The sequence below is a fragment of the Somniosus microcephalus genome, chromosome 3 (assembly GCF_052327205.1).
Source record: "Somniosus microcephalus isolate GS21.2 chromosome 3, FLI_Smic_1.0, whole genome shotgun sequence".
Classification (NCBI taxonomy): domain Eukaryota; kingdom Metazoa; phylum Chordata; class Chondrichthyes; order Squaliformes; family Somniosidae; genus Somniosus; species Somniosus microcephalus.
Window position 1 is genome coordinate 227,765,385 of NC_140989.1, and position 16,081 is coordinate 227,781,465.

General features: G+C 48.0%; 1 protein-coding gene across 1 annotated transcript in view; it reads right to left on the bottom strand.

The window, feature by feature from the left end:
- Positions 1-14,164: 14,164 nt before the first annotated feature.
- atf6 (activating transcription factor 6) overlaps positions 14,165-16,081 on the bottom strand; it is a 284,152-nt gene continuing 282,235 nt past the window's right edge. The window contains exon 15 of the mRNA XM_085977996.1: positions 14,165-14,224. Coding sequence (XP_085834122.1) covers positions 14,165-14,224 — 60 coding nt within the window. The remainder of the gene's footprint in view (positions 14,225-16,081) is intronic.

Consider the following 16,081-nt stretch of genomic DNA (forward strand, 5'->3'; position numbering starts at 1 on the left):
AGCTGGAATACTGTGTGCAGTTCTGGTCGCCACACTGTAGGAAGGATGTGATTGCATTGGAGAGGGTGCAGAGGAGATTCACCAGGATGTTACCTGGGTGGAGCGCTTCAGCTATGAAGAGAGACTGGACAGGCTGGGGTTGTTTTCCTTGGAGCAGAGAAGGCTGAGGGGGGACCTGATTGAGGTGTACAAAATTATGAGGGGCATAGATAGGGAAGATAGAAAATAACTTTTCCCCTTAGTAGAGGGATCAATAACCAGGGGGCATAATTTCAAGGTAAGGGGCAAGAGGTTTAGAGAGGATTTGAGGAAAAACTTTTTCACCCAGAGGGTGGTTGGAATCTGGAACTCACTGCCTGAAAGGGTGGTAGAGGTCGGAACCCTCACAACATTCAAGAAGCATTTAGATGAGCGCTTGAAACGCCATAGCATACAAGGCTACGGACCAAGTGCTGGAAAATGGTATTAGAATAGACAGGGCTTGATGGCTGGTGCAGACACGATGGGCCAAAGGGCCTCTTTCTGTGCTGTATAACTCTATGGGGGGAAAAATTCAGTTGTTTGCGCCTCCCGTTAGCACCTTAAGAGGGTGCTAACGGGGCGCAAAGCAACTAGTGCCCGTGCGCGGCGATGTTTGCGCCGCTTGCGAAATTAACTAGACATTTTGCGGCGGCGCTAAACACTATCGCCACGATCTCCTGCGCCGGCAGATTGTGAAGTCAGTCGAGCGCACAATGCTCCGTTAGCGCCCCGGACCGGATCGAGTGGCGCCCCCTGCCTTACCGCCTGCCGCTAGCAACGAGAGGTTGAGGGGAGCGTTATGCTGTCAGAAAGGGACTAGGGGAGCGCTATTTAAAGGCGACCGCTTCCTGCCTTTTTTTGTCGGTGATATTTTTGCACCACGCATTCTGAGAGAGAGAGAGAGAGAGAGAGAGAGAGAGAGAGACTTCTGGAGAGATTCAACGCTGTGTGAAGGAGTTTTGAGTACTGAGCAGCACTTTGCAGGTTTATTTTGATTTGCCCTTCCTTGCTTCGCCAGCGCTCTGAGGTAGCGCCTCACTCCTCGGCCTTTGCGCCTTAAGACAGGTGTGAAGTGCCTGATCTAGCACTCCAATCACCTCCAGGGGCGATAAAAGCCAAGTTTGCGGTCAGAGGCGATAATTAGCGCCAGGCGCTAAACTTTGTGCACGGTCAATAATGGCGCCCCAAATGGGGCAATACCGAATTTTTCCCCCATGACTCTATTGCCTGCCTCGGGATTGTAAAACCCCAGTTTAGTGTTACCTCAAGACTACTTTATCTCATCTTCTCTGATTCTTTTCATCCTGTGGTATCTTACACAATGGACAATTGACAATGGCCCCTCAGCATAGTTTCCGAGAGAAAAAAAAGCACCCAGCAAAATGTTTCTCAATTCACAGAGAAGGTATAATAATTGCAAACAGATGTGACCTGACTAGACTTAGTCTTCAATCTGTGCATCTATGTGGTTACATTTAAAACTAATAACTTCCTCTTTATTTACCAAAGATGTGGCATAAACAAAGTAGAATGCAAAAGATACATGGCAGATCCATTTTATTCCATTTGTGGGACAGATCGCAACTCACTCCAGATGCTATTACTTCAAAGTAATCCTATCAGCATACACGGGGTACATATTATAACCCACTGCTCCTCCATAACATTGCACAAGCTGCCATAGACAATCAGATTTGGGGTGGCAACAGATGCAGCATGACTTTAATCTTGGAAGAGAAAAGATGCATCTGTTTCACCCCAAAGGTAACAGAAGTAAGGAAGGCCACTGAAATAAAGAATACAAGTTGTCTCAAGAGACAACGAGCTGTGTTTTTCAAGAGAAGTGTGATATAGCGACTATGAAGGGTTCAACTACAAAAAAGCAGCAAGTTAGTTGGATAAAATGGCCTTTCCTATTCTGAAAAAAAATCCGTTTTTATGTTGTAATGCCAATCATCTTTAATTCAACTTACAGACTTAGTCATTTTACTGCCTTTGTTCCATAAAGTGAACATACTTGAAAAATCAGTCATTCTGTATCAAGAGTACAAGTGCATTTTTGTCAGTAACAGTAGGGAGGGTTAGAAAAGGGTTAGTGACATCAACCAGCTGTCTAAGCGGCCAATCACACTGAAGAATTCCCACAGACAGCAAACCAGGAAATGAGAAGATGCTTTTATCCGGACTTTTAAAAAATATTACAGAGAGCGAAATAACGATTGGGACCTTCATATGGGGATAAAGTAGAAGCTGAAATATCATAAACAAACTTCAAGACTTTAAATTGTAATTTTTTCATCATAATAGAGAAATTTGACACTCCACAAATATAAAAATTAGTTTTTCAGGGCCAGAACCTTTGTTTAACAGACAATATGCTGTTAAAATCCCAGTTACAGCTATTCAAACAATGTGCCATATGGGAAGCCTGGACGCTTCTCGTGGCCTGGACGGCCACATGTGTGGGAAGTGTCGCCAGCTACAGCAGCTCGAGCTCCGAGTTTCAGAGCTTGGGCGGCGGCTGGAGTCACTGCAGTGCATCTGCGAGGCTGAGAACTTCGTGGATAGCATGTTCCAGGAGGTAGTCACCCCACAGCTTAAGAGTGTGCAGGCAGAGAGGGAATGGGTGACTGCCAGACAGAGGAGGAGGATCAGGCAGGTAGGGCAGGAATCCCCCGAGTGCATCGCGCTCGCCAACCGGTTTTCAATTCTGAATACTGGTGGGGGCGATAGTTCCTCTGGTGAGTGCAGTCAGAACCAAGTCCATGGCTCAGCTGCATAGGCGGGAGAGGAAGAAGAGTAGAAGAGCAATTGTCATAGGCGAGTCGATAGTTAGGGGAGCAGACAGGCGTTTCTGCGGCTGCAGACGTGACTCCAGGATGGTATGTTGCCTCCCTGGTGCCAGGGTCAAGGATGTCACTGAGCGGCTGCAGGACATTCTGAGGGGGGAGGTTGAACAGCCAGAGATCGTGGTCCATATCGGTACCAACGACATAGGTAGAAAGAAGGATGAGGTCCTGCAGGCAGATTTTAGGGAGCTAGGAAAGAGATGAAAAAGCAGGACCTCAAAGGTAGTAATCTCCAGATTACTCCCGGTGCCACATGCCAGTGAGTAGAGAAATAGGAGGATAGAGCAGAATGGCTGGAGAGATGGTGCAGGAGGGAGGGCATTGGGGGCAATTCCTGAGGCATTGGGACTGTTTCTGGGGGAGGTGGGGCCTGTACAAGCTGGACGGGTTGCACCTCAACAGGACTGAGACCAATATCCTCGCGGGGGTGGGGGTGGGGGGGGGGCAGGGGAGTTTGCTAGTACTGTTGGGGAGGGTTTAAACTAGCTTGGCAGGGAGATGGGAACCTGGGAGTAGATTCAGAAGGGAGAGAAGCAAAGCTGGAAATGGAAGGCAGAAAATTAGTAAGCAAGTTTGGAAGGCAGAGGAAACAAAGGCTAGAAAATAGACAACAAGGGAGTTTGGCAGTGTTAAATGGTATATATTTCAACGCAAGGAGTCTAGGGAATAAAGCAGATGAGCTGAGGGCGCAGATAGACACGTGGAAGTATGATATTGTGGCGGATCGCCACCTAAACAGGCGCAATCCACTTTTCCGTCCGTGGACAATAAATCGGGCACCTTGCCTTTAAGAAGCATGCTGCCTTTAAGGCATGACAAAGGAGCGGGCGTCGCCCTCAGAGTGTACTCAAAAGCGCGGGTGTCGCCCTCAGTCTGTTTTCGGGTTTAGCAGAGAGGAGCTGGGGCAGCCACCTCTCAAGAGAATGTAATAAAAGCCATGTGTTCCTCAGATCGGTTCGGCCTCCATTCGTGTTCCGCGGCAGCCGCAACAATATTATAGCTATTACTGAGACATAGCTGAAAGGAGGACAGGAATGGCAGCTCAACATTCCTGGTTAGAGGTTTTCAGACGAGATAGAGAGGGGGATAAAAAAAGAGGGGGGGTTGCTATATTGATTAAAGAAACAATTACAGCTGTGAGGAGGGATGGTATCTCAGAGGGATCACCCAATGAGGTGATATAGGTTGAACTGAAAAACAAAAAAGTGGCAATCACACTGCTGGGAGTGTACTATAGATCCCCAAACAGTCAGAGGGAGATAGAAGAGCAAATATGTTGGCAAATTTCTGAGACGCGCAAAAATAGGGCAGTAATAGTAGGGGATTTCAACTTCCCTAATATTAACTGGTAAAATTTACTGTGAAAGGTATAGAGGGAGTAGAATGCTTGAAGTGCATTCAGGAGATTTTTTTTAGCTAGTACGTAGCAAGCCCAACAAGAGAAGGGGTGGTTCTGGACCTAGTTTTAGGGAATGAAGCTGGGCAGATGGAAAGGGTATCAGTGGGAGAGTATATTGGTGCTAGTGATCATAATTCAGTTAGATTTAGGGTAGTTATGGAAAAGGACAAGGATAGACCAGGAATAAAAGTTCTCAATTGGGGAAAAACTAATTTTACTAAGCTGAGATGTGATTTAGCCAAAGTGGACTGGAGACAGAAACCTAAAGGTAAATCAGTGTCAGAGCAGTGGGAGGCATTCAAGGAGGAGATAGCGAGGGTTCAGAGCAAGTATGTTCCCTTAAAGAAAAATGGTGAAACTAACAAATCTAGAGCTCCCTGGATGTCAAGGGGCATACAGGGTAGGATAAAGAAAAAAAAGGAAAGCTTATGACAGATACCGAGGACTCAATACTGCAGTATAGAAAGTGCAGGGGTGAAATTAAAAAGGAAATTAGGAAAGCAAAGAGTGGGCATGAAAAAATATTGGCTAGAAAAAAAATCACAGAAAACCCCAAAATGTTTTATAAATATATTAAGAGCAAGAGAATAATTAAAGTAAGAGTAGGGCCTTTTAGGGACCATAAAGGTAACCTGTGTGTGGAAGCATAGAAACATAGAAGATAGGAGCAGGAGTAGGCCATTCGGCCCCTCGAGCCTGCTCCACCAATTAATGAGATCATGGCTGATCATCCAAATTCAGTACCCTGTCCCTGCTTTCTCCCCATACCCCTTGATCCCTTTAGCCTTAAGAAATATATCTAACTCCTTCTTGAATATATTTAATGAATTGGCCTTAACTGCCTTCTGTGGTAGAGAATTCCACAGGTTCACCACTCTCTGGGTGAAGAAATTCCTCCTCATCTGTCCTAAATGGCTTACCCCTTATCTTTAGACTGTGACCCCTGGTTCTGGACTCCCCCGCATCCTTCCTGCATCTAGTCTGTCTAGTCCTGTTAGAATTTTATAAGTTTCAATGAGATCCCCTCTCATTCTTCTAAACTCTAGCGAATATAAGCCCAATCGACCCAATCTCTCCTCATACGTCATTCCTGCCATCCCAGGTATCAGTCTGGTGAATCTTCGCTGCACTCCCTCCATGGCAAGAACATCCTTCCTCAGATAAGGCGACCAAAACTGCACACAATACTCAAGGTTTGGTCTCACCAAGGCCCTGTACAACTGCAGCAAGACATCTTTGCTCCTGTACTCGAATCCTCTCGCTATGAAGGCCAACATACCATTTGCCTTCTTAACCGCCTGCTGCACCAGCATGCTTACCTTCAGCGACTGGTGCACAAGGACGCCCAGGTCTCATTGCACTTCCCCTTTTCCCAATCTATTGCCGTTCAGATAATAATCTGCCTTCCTGTTTTTGCCACCAAAGTGGATAACCTCGCAATTATCCACATTATACTGCATCTGCCATGCATCTGCCCAATCACCCAACCAGTCCAAATCAGACTGGAGTTTCTCTGCATCTTCCTCACAGCACACACGCCCACCCAGCTTTGTGTCATTTGCAAACTTGGAGATATTACATCTAGTTCCCTCATCTAGATCTTTAATATATATTGTGAATAACTGGGGTCCTAGCACCGATCCCTATGGTACCCCACTAGTCACTGCCATCCACTCGGAAAAAGACCCGTTTATTCCAACTCTTTGCTTCCTGTCTGCCAACCAGTTCTCTATCCAAGTCAGTACCTTACCCCCAATGCCATGTGCTTTAACTTTGCACGCTAATCTCTTATGCGGAACCTTATCGAAAGCCTTCTGAAATTCCAAATACACCACATCCAGTGGTTCTCCCTTATCTATTCTACCAGTTACATCCTCAAAAAATTCCAGTAGATCAATGATTTGGATTTGAATGTAGGAAGTATGGATAAAGAAGTTTGCAGATGATGGCAAATGGAATTCAATCCGGAGAAGTGTGAGGTAATGCATTTGGGGAGGACGAACAAGGCAAGGGAATACTCAATAAATGGTAGGACACTGAGAAGTGCAGAGGATCAGAGGAACCTTGGAGTGCATGTCCACAGATCCCTGAAGGTAGCAGGACAGGTAGATAAGATGGTTAAGGCGGCATACGGGATACTTGCCTCTGTTAGTCGAGGCACAGAATATAAAAGAGGTTATGCTTGAACTGTATAAAACACTAGTTAGGCCGCAGCTAGAATACTGCGTGCAGTTCGTGTCACCACATTACAGGAAGGATGTGATTGCACTAGAGAGGGTGCAGAGGAAATTTACAAGGATGTTGCCTGGGCTGGGGAATTTTAGCTGTGAGGAAAGATTGGATAGGCTGGGGTTGTTTTCTTTGGAACGGAGGAAGCTGAGGGGAGACCTAATTGAGGTGTTTAAAATTATGAGGGGCCTAGCTAGAGTGGATAGGAAGGACCTATTTCCCTTAGCAGAGGAGTTGATAACCAGGGGGCATAGATTTAAAGTAATTGGTCAGAAGTTGAGGGGATTTGAGGAGAAATCTTTTCACCCAGAGGGTGGTGGGGGTCTGGAACTCACTGCCTGAAAGGGTGGTAGAGGCAGAGACCCTCATCACATTTAAAAAGTACTTGGATATGCACTTGAAGTGCCATAACCTACAAGCCTATGGACCAAGTGCTGGAAAGTGTGAATTAGGGTGGATAGCTCTTTGTCGGCCGGCACGGACAAGATGAGCCGAAAGGCCTCCTTCTGTGCTGTAAATTTCTATGATTCTATGATATTGCTGGCTTTATTAAAAAAAAACTTTATTATATTGAGCCTTGCGTTGAGACCAAAGGAGGCTTCACACTTCAAAAACTGGAACTTCCGACTGAGATTAAATCAGAGGATGCTGGTCTTTGCGTTCGCACTGGCAGAAGCCAGGATATTGCCACAGAAGTTTTAAAACTTTGGTTGCAAAGATTGTAGGAGGATTGTGAATGCAAGGGAAGCAGCCTGTTTGGGGGGTGCGGGAGGTTGGGGAAGGTGCCATACATCTTCGGAGACAACAGCCATCGTCTTAACCTGACATCTATCAAGATGTTTAAGCTCTTGTAACTAATTACGATTTGACTTTAATGGTAGCTGACTAGTAAAATGCAGGGTTGCAATAAGTAGCTTTTGCCAGCAAGATGTACCAGTTATGATCCCAGCATTCCATTTTGCCATCCGCTTATTGTTTGCTTTAAATCAAGTGTCATGGAGGCTGGTATGGAGACATTAGCATTTTTTCAGAAAAGCAAGGACGTTATAAACTAATGATTTGTTTCTTTTAGAAATGGGATTTCAATTTCAGAAAAGAAAGATCTGATGGTGGTAAAGAAGGAGCAAGTGCTGGAAAGTGGGGTTCGGGTACATAGCTGTTTGTCAGCCGGCATGGACAAGATGGGCCGAATGGTCTACTTCTGTGCTGTAAATTTCTATGGTTCGATAGCTTTACATTTAATGGGGTATTTTACAGCAATATTAGCCTGGAAAAGTCCAAGTTTTCATCAGTTTCACTGATTACAATGATTGCTGGCTATTGGGCAGGGGGAGGGTCCACAGCGCAGCCAGTGTCGGAGCAGTAGATGACTGACCGCAACTTCAGGATTCCCGCATTTAGATGCGCATGCGCTAAATCCTGATGTTGCGGTCAGTTTCAGAGGGGTAATGACGCATTACCCACCGCAAATTCCAGGCAATAGGTTTTGTGTTTCTGGGAATTCAGAAGACCACGCTGCCCTCAGTCTGCAAACACTGCACTCTAATTGAAGACCAATATAAAAAATCGTAACCATTAAATATTGTGTTTCTAATGGGGTTAAAAGGCAAAAAGGAAACAACATCTTTCCACTGTACCGGAATGGGAGCCACACAAAGTAAGAACGTATCACCAATTAAGCAAAAGGCCAATCTTATGTAATGTAGTCATGAATTTAATAGAAATGCAGACAAAGAAAGAGATAGGAGCTTTCACTCTTACAAAAGGTTCATTAAGGTGTTATAATAAGTTGCATATATAAATCTATGGTACTCCTCCACAGAAAAGTTAATCCGATACCATAAGCTAGAGGTGCTGTCACTGACACACATTTTGAACACAAAGAAGATAGCAAGATTTTTTTGATCAAAGAACACAGTGATTTCCTGACGATTACTTCTGAAGAGAAATGCAAGTTTTTTTTAAAAAGCTTCAATCTGCAGCAAGTTGTCAGTCAATCCTTACTTAAGTTACATCTGCATTTGCCGTAGCAATTGAAAACCTGGACTGCGTCTCCTCAAGAGTCTCTTAGAGCTCCAAGTTCCAGAATTGATCATCCTCACTCTTCTGAGCCCTACCTCACCATCAATGTCCCTTTCAAGGTAGAGTGCCCAAAACTATACACAAAGGGCTAAATTTTACAAATTAGCATCCCAGGGGCATGTCAAGAATTCAAGTGTGATCCACAGGATATCTGTGCTGAGAGTTCGGCATCATAAAATCTACTCAACATTTCAAGTGTGGTCTCTCAAATTAACGAAAAGATTAAAGGATCTTCTTTAAGTTTTCGCATAAATGGTCTTGAAGTGGATTCCAGCACTTGATCAGCTTTGTTGTTAACAGCTTCATACTGATGAGATTCATTCAATAATTTAGTTTTGAATACAGACACACACATACAGATGAACAACAGGTCTGGGATTCATCCCTGCAGAACACCACTGTGGTAAACCACTTTTATCGTTCACTATCGTTACACTATGGTTATCACTGTTTACACTGTTGTATCACTACACAAGGTCACCTCTTGTCACGCTGTTATACCTGGGCTGGCCACAGCTGACTCCGCCCCATGGCTCCGCCTGCTTGCCCAGGTATAAAGGTGGTCGACTGGCTGGTATTCCTCCTTGTTGGATCCGATCACCCACGAGGGTGGGCTCTGTTATTTAGCCAATAAAAACCTATAGTTACTAACTTAACTCGTCGCTTTTCATGAACTGAATTGATAGGTATATCAATTTTATTGGCAAAATTTTGAAATGTCTTCAACGGAGCAGCCAAACGACCAGTCAGACGTACAGCCTCAGCCAAACGGCCATCTACAACAGCCCCAGCAGCCGGCCTGGCTGCGAGCCCTCCGACCGCCGTACCTGGATCTAAACCCACAGGCAGCGAACTCAGCCCTCGACTTCGAACACTGGCTGAGCTGTTTCGAATCCTACCTGGGAGAATCCGGCGTGCCTCCGGGATCCAAACTAAGAGTTCTGACCGCCCAGGTGAGCCCTAAAGTATTTGCATTCATCCGGGACCTTGCTAAATACGAGGACGCCCTCAACCTGCTGAAAGAGCAGTACCAGAGCCCTGTAAATTCTATGTATGCCAGACATCTCCTAAGATCCCGCTCGCAACAGCCAGGAGGGTCTGTAGATGAATTTTTACGGGCGCTACAAACACTCGGCAGGGACTGTGACTTTAAAGCTGTAACGGCTGCAGAAAATACTGAAGGGAATATCCGCGATGCCTTCGTGAAAGGCCTTCGGTCCGACTACTCACGGCAAAGACTGCTCGAATCAAAGGACCTCGACTTGAATACAACTGCAGCCCTCGCTCGCTCTCTGGAAGTGGCCCATCGGGACCTCGAGGCGTACTCCAAGTACTGTGCTGCGCGACCCTGGGACTCGGGCCCGACCCCGGCCGCAATACCCCTCGCACCGCCGCCTCTGGGACCTACCACAGCGTCGGCGTCCCGGATCCGATCGGGACCGCCACCCCCGGTACCGGCTGCGACATCGGAGCCCCGCGATCGGGCCGCCGGCTGCTTCTTCTGTGGCCAGGCGAAACACCCGAGGGCGCGCTGCCCTGCAAGAAACGCGACCTGCTCCGACTGCCACAAGGCCACTTCGCGAAGGCCTGCAGGAGGAAAGCCACAGACGCCAGCAGTGCCTCATGCGAGCTGTGGGGGCGGCCATCTTTCATCAAGGCCACAGATGCCAGTATCCCCTCGTGTGAGTCGTGGGGGCGGCCATCTTTGATCAAGGCCACCGACGCCGGCAGTGCCTCATGTGAGTTGTGGGGGCGGCCATCTTCTCCGCCATTTTATTCAACGTCGTGGGCACCGCCATTTTGTTCACCACACTCGACCGCCACCTTGTCTCCAGACCCGACCACCGCCTCACCCGCAGACTACAGCAGCTCGCTCAGCCATACACTAGCCTCCGTCACACTTGACCAAGCTCGCCCGCATCACCTGTCCAAGTCCATGATGGACATCAAAGTAAACGGCCACGCCACGACCTGCCTGTTCGACAGCGGAAGCACGGAGAGTTTCATCCATCCAGACACGGTGAGCCACTACTCCCTCACTGTCCGGCCAACGCGCAACCGGATCTCGATGGCGTCGAGGTCCCATTCTACAGACATCAGCGGCTACTGTGTTGTGACCCTGTCGGTTAGGGGCACGGAGTATAAAAATTTTAAACTTCTCGTCCTGCCCCAGCTCTGCGCTGCCGTCCTACTAGGGCTGGACTTCCAATCCCACCTTCAAAGTGTCACTTTGGCATACGGTGGACCCCTCCCCCCACTCCCAGTCGACAACCAGCAGCTTTTAAACCGCCCACCGCGTACCACCTGCGGCCTATCCACCCTCAAGGTCCCGCCCCCCTCCCTGTTCGCCAACCTCACCCGCGACTGTAAACCCGTCGCTACCAAGAGTAGGCGGTACAGCGCCGGGGACAGAGCTTTTATTAGCTCTGAGGTGCAGCGTCTCCTGAAGGAGGGCATCATCGAGAGGAGCAACAGCCCCTGGCGTGCCCAGGTCGTAGTTGTTAAGACCGGCGATAAAAATCGCCTGGTCATCGACTACAGCCAAACCATAAACCGGTACACCCAGCTGGACGCATACCCACTTCCCCGCATATCTGATATGGTCAATCAGATTGCACAGTACCGGGTATTCTCTACCATCGACCTTAAGTCGGCCTACCACCAACTCCCGATCCGCCCTGAGGACCGCCAGTATACCGCCTTCGAGGCGAATGGCCGCCTCTACCACTTCCTTAGGGTTCCCTTCGGCGTCACCAACGGGGTTTCAGTCTTCCAAAGGGAGATGGACCGGATGGTTGACCAGAACGGGCTGCATGCCACGTTCCCTTATCTAGATAACGTCACCATCTGCGGCCGCGACCGGCAGGACCATGATGTTAATCTGGAGAGATTCCTCCGTACGGCCCAACAGCTGAACCTCACCTACAATAAGGAGAAATGTGTGTTTAACACCTCGCGTCTTGCCATCCTCGGCTGCGTAGTAGAGAACGGAGTCATCGGCCCCGACCCCGAAAGAATGCGCCCCCTCATGGAGCTTCCCCTCCCCCACTGTCCAAAGGCGCTGAAGAGAACCCTGGGGCTCTTCGCCTACTATGCCCAATGGGTGCCAACTTATGCGGACAAAGCCAGACCCCTCACGAAGTCCACCTCCTTCCCCCTGACGGCAGAAGCATGCGCAGCCTTCTCCCTCATAAAGGGAGACATTGCTAAGGCCACAATGCACGCGGTGGATGAGTCTATCCCTTTCCAAGTGGAGAGCGATGCATCCGACTTCGCCCTAGCTGCAACCCTTAACCAGGAGGGGAGACCTGTGGCCTTCTTCTCAAGGACCCTCCAGGGCCCTGAGATCCGACACTCTTCGGTCGAGAAGGAGGCCCAGGCAATCGTGGAGGCAGTACGACGCTGGAGGCATTACCTGGCAGGCAAACGATTTACCCTCCTCACCGACCAGCGTTCGGTCGCCTTTATGTTTAATAACAAGCTGAGGGGCAAAATCAAGAACGACAAGATCTTGAGGTGGAGAATCGAGCTCTCCACCTATGATTATGATATCTTGTACCGGCCTGGTAAATTGAACGAACCCCCAGATGCTCTATCACGAAGTACATGCGCCAACGCGCAAATTGATAGACTGCAGACCCTCCACAACGACCTCTGCCACCCCGGGGTCACCAGGCTTTACCACTTCATTAAGGCCCGCAACCTGCCCTACTCCATCGAGGAGGTCAGGACCATGACCAGGAACTGCCAAACCTGTGCCGAATGCAAACCGCATTTCTTTAGGCCGGACAGAGCAAGCCTGATCAAGGCCACCCGCCCCTTCGAGCGCTTGAGCATCGATTTTAAGGGGCCCCTCCCATCCTCTGACCGTAATGTGTACTTCCTCAACATTATTGATGAGTACTCCCGTTTCCCCTTTGCCTTCCCCTGCCCAGACATGACCAGTACCACGGTCATCAAATGCCTGAACGACCTCTTCGCCTTGTTCGGGTTCCCGAACTATATACATAGCGACCGGGGCTCATCCTTCATGAGCGAGGAACTTCGCCAGTTCCTACTAGCGAGAGGTATTGCTGCAAGCAGGACCACCAGCTACAACCCCCGAGGGAACGGCCAGGTGGAAAGAGAGAAAGCGACTGTCTGGAAGGCCGTTCTCTTAGCCTTAAAGTCTAAGGGCCTCACAACCTCTCGCTGGCAGGAAGTCCTCCCGGCAGCGCTGCATTCCATCCGGTCACTGCTTTGCACTGCCATTAACGCCACCCCCCATGAACGAATGTTTGTTTTCCCCAGGAAGTCGACTACGGGAACCTCGCTACCAACATGGCTGACTTCTCCGGGGCCCGTCTTGCTGCGAAAGCACGTGAGGGCCCATAAAATGGACCCCCTGGTCGAGAGGGTGGACCTCCTGCACGCCAACCCCCAGTACGCCTATGTGGCATATCCAGACGGGCGGGAGGACACAGTCTCCTTACGAGACCTCGCACCCTCGGGCATCCCTGAGACACCACCGTTACCCCCCACCACCCCCCCAAATCCAGCCCAGGTTGACGGCATGCCGGAACCCCATGAGCCTTCGCCGACCACGCAGACACCAGCATTAACATCGGATACTGCATCACCGCCGCCGCCGCTGCGCCGATCAGAAAGGCTTACGAGGCCTCCGGACAGACTGACATACCCGAACTGGTAGTACACTTCACCCCGCCGGACTCAAATTTAAACAAGGGGTGAATGTGGTAAACCACTTTTATCGTTCACTATCGTTACACTATGGTTATCACTGTTTACACTGTTGTATCACTACACAAGGTCACCTCTTGTCACGCTGTTATACCTGGGCTGACCACAGCTGACTCCGCCCCATGGCTCCGCCTGCTTGCCCAGGTATAAAGGTGGTCGACTGGCTGGTATTCCTCCTTGTTGGATCCGATCACCCACGAGGGTGGGCTCTGTTATTTAGCCAATAAAAACCTATAGTTACTAACTTAACTCGTCGCTTTTCATGAACTGAATTGATAGGTATATCAGCCACTCTTCATCACCTTCCAGCTAAAGCTTTCTCCACTTACTACTTTCTGCTTTCTATTGCTAAATCAAATCAATTAGTCAATTTGCCATTAATTCCATGGGCCAAAATCTTATCACACCACTTCTGACAATTCAATTATTTTTTATGTCCCCTGGACTGCTCTCATTCACCAATTTAGTTATCGCTTCAAAAGAACTCCAGTACATTAATGAGGCACGAACAATTATGGTCTCTGTGCTCTTTAGCTAAAGATTGACAGCATCCAATGTAATGTTTTGAAGCACTCTTCACTTGTGTTTCATTAACTGGTCTATAATCCCTGGACTCTTGATTTACTCTTTTTTTTGAATGTCAGAACAAATATCGTCCCTTCCTCAGGTACAGCAGAGGTAGTAACACTAATTGACATATTTCCCCTCTAATTTCTTTGAAAGTTCTCATCTCTGTGCTATTTTGTCCAAGTGCCCTCCACACATTTACTTCCTTCAGGTTTTCCCTAAAACATGCTTTTTATTGCTGTCTATCTGCACATTATATATTCATGAGTAATAATAACTAAGATATTTTCGGTCTGGTTGTCTTATTATGGCTGATAGCTGGCAGTAAAAGATGATCCTGAAATACAAACAGATAAATATTGTAACAATGCATTCCATCAATTATAAAAGACCAGTATCACACCTTTGGGCTTGAAGCCGGCCTTTCTTTAAAACCATGCACTTGGAATGTTAACTAAACTTTATTTTCAGAAATAAAATAGGTTACAACTTTTTAAAGTTCAGATAACCGGAAACTGCTAATCCTTCCATTCGTACATTTAGTGCAATTTGAAAGCTTACATTCCAACCTAATTGAGCTCTTTCCGATTTTCCCTCTTCACCTAAAGGCTCAGACTCTTGTTGGGTTACCATTTTATTGATAATAGGCCATTCTATTGGTAACATTCGCACCACACAAGTGCCAGACAATGACTATCTCCAACAAGCGAGAGTCTAACCATCGCCCCTTGACATTCAACGGTATTACCATCGCCGAATCCCCCACCATCAACATCCTGGGGGTAACCATTGACCAGAAACTTAACTGGACCAGCCACATAAATACTGTGGCAATAAGAGCAGGTCAGAGACTGGGTATTCTGCAGCGAGTGTCTCACCTCCTTACTCCCCAAAGCCTTCCCACCATCTACAAGGCACAAGTAAGGAGTGTGATGGAATACTCTCCACTTGCCTGGATGAGTGCAGCTCCAGCAACACTCAAGAAGCTCGACACCATCCAGGACAAAGCAGCCTGCTTGATTGGCACCCCATCCACCACCTTAAACATTCACTCCCTCCACCACCGGCGCAACGTGGCTGCAGTGTGTACCATCTACAAGATGCACTGCAGCAACTCGCCAAGGCTTCCTCGGCAGCACTTCCCAAACCCGCGACCATCACCAGCTGGAAGGACAAGGGCAGCAGGCGCATGGGAACACCACCATCTCCAAGTTACACACCATCCTGACTTGTAAGTATATCGCTGTTCCTTCATCGTCGCTGGGTCAAAATCCTGGAACTCCCTGCCTCACAGCACTGTGGGAGTACCTTCACCTCACGGACTGCAGGTTCAAGAAGGCGACTCACCACCACCTTCTCAAGGGCAATTAGGGATGGGCAATAAATGCCGGCCTTGCCAGCGACACCCACATCCCATGAACAAATTTTTTTAAAGTCTCACTCCTGTACCATGAAGTCACCATGTGCGATGGATGGGTTGACACAAAGTGCATCGGTCTGCTACTTGACTTTGAGGGCCTGAATGTCTGACATCTACATATGTGCACTTACCAGCTGGGGTTACTTGACAGCAATCAGCAATGTAAATCCTGGTTGGTTTTTCCCCTTTCTGCACTGAGCCCTATTGCTGCTCCAGCTAAGTCAGCGTATACTGGGAATTTCCTCCTGTGTGTAGTCCATTTGTACATTGAGCAAGAGAATAACCAACTGATCCAGAGAGGAAGGTTTGGTGATTTTCTAACTGAAACTGTACATGGAGTGGCTTGTGCGTCTTTCATTCAGCAGTTAAGTCTCTTTAAAGGAATAGGGTCGGGGTGGTGGGGGCGGGGAGAGGGAGAAAGTGGAGTTCAAACAAAAATGAAGCCAGTGCCTTGAACAGCTTGCGCTAAAAGTTTCCAGGCAAAAGGAATCTAATAATGGGCCATAATTTACTGTCAAAATAATGTTGAGGCTAATGGCATTTGCTGTTATTTATGCGCAAATGATATAGCAAATTCAGGCGAGGGGCAGATGCATGGTTAAACTCAAATATCCAAAAGTTGCTGTCCGAGTCTGCTGTTAGCTTCGCAAAAACGGCATTTCGCTGTCTGCATCACCATTGAAATGCATTGATTGGCATGAAGTTGCTGTATTCGCACGGTACGTACGAACTGAGCTCGCCACAGAAGGTTAAGTCATGTCCATTCCAGTCTGA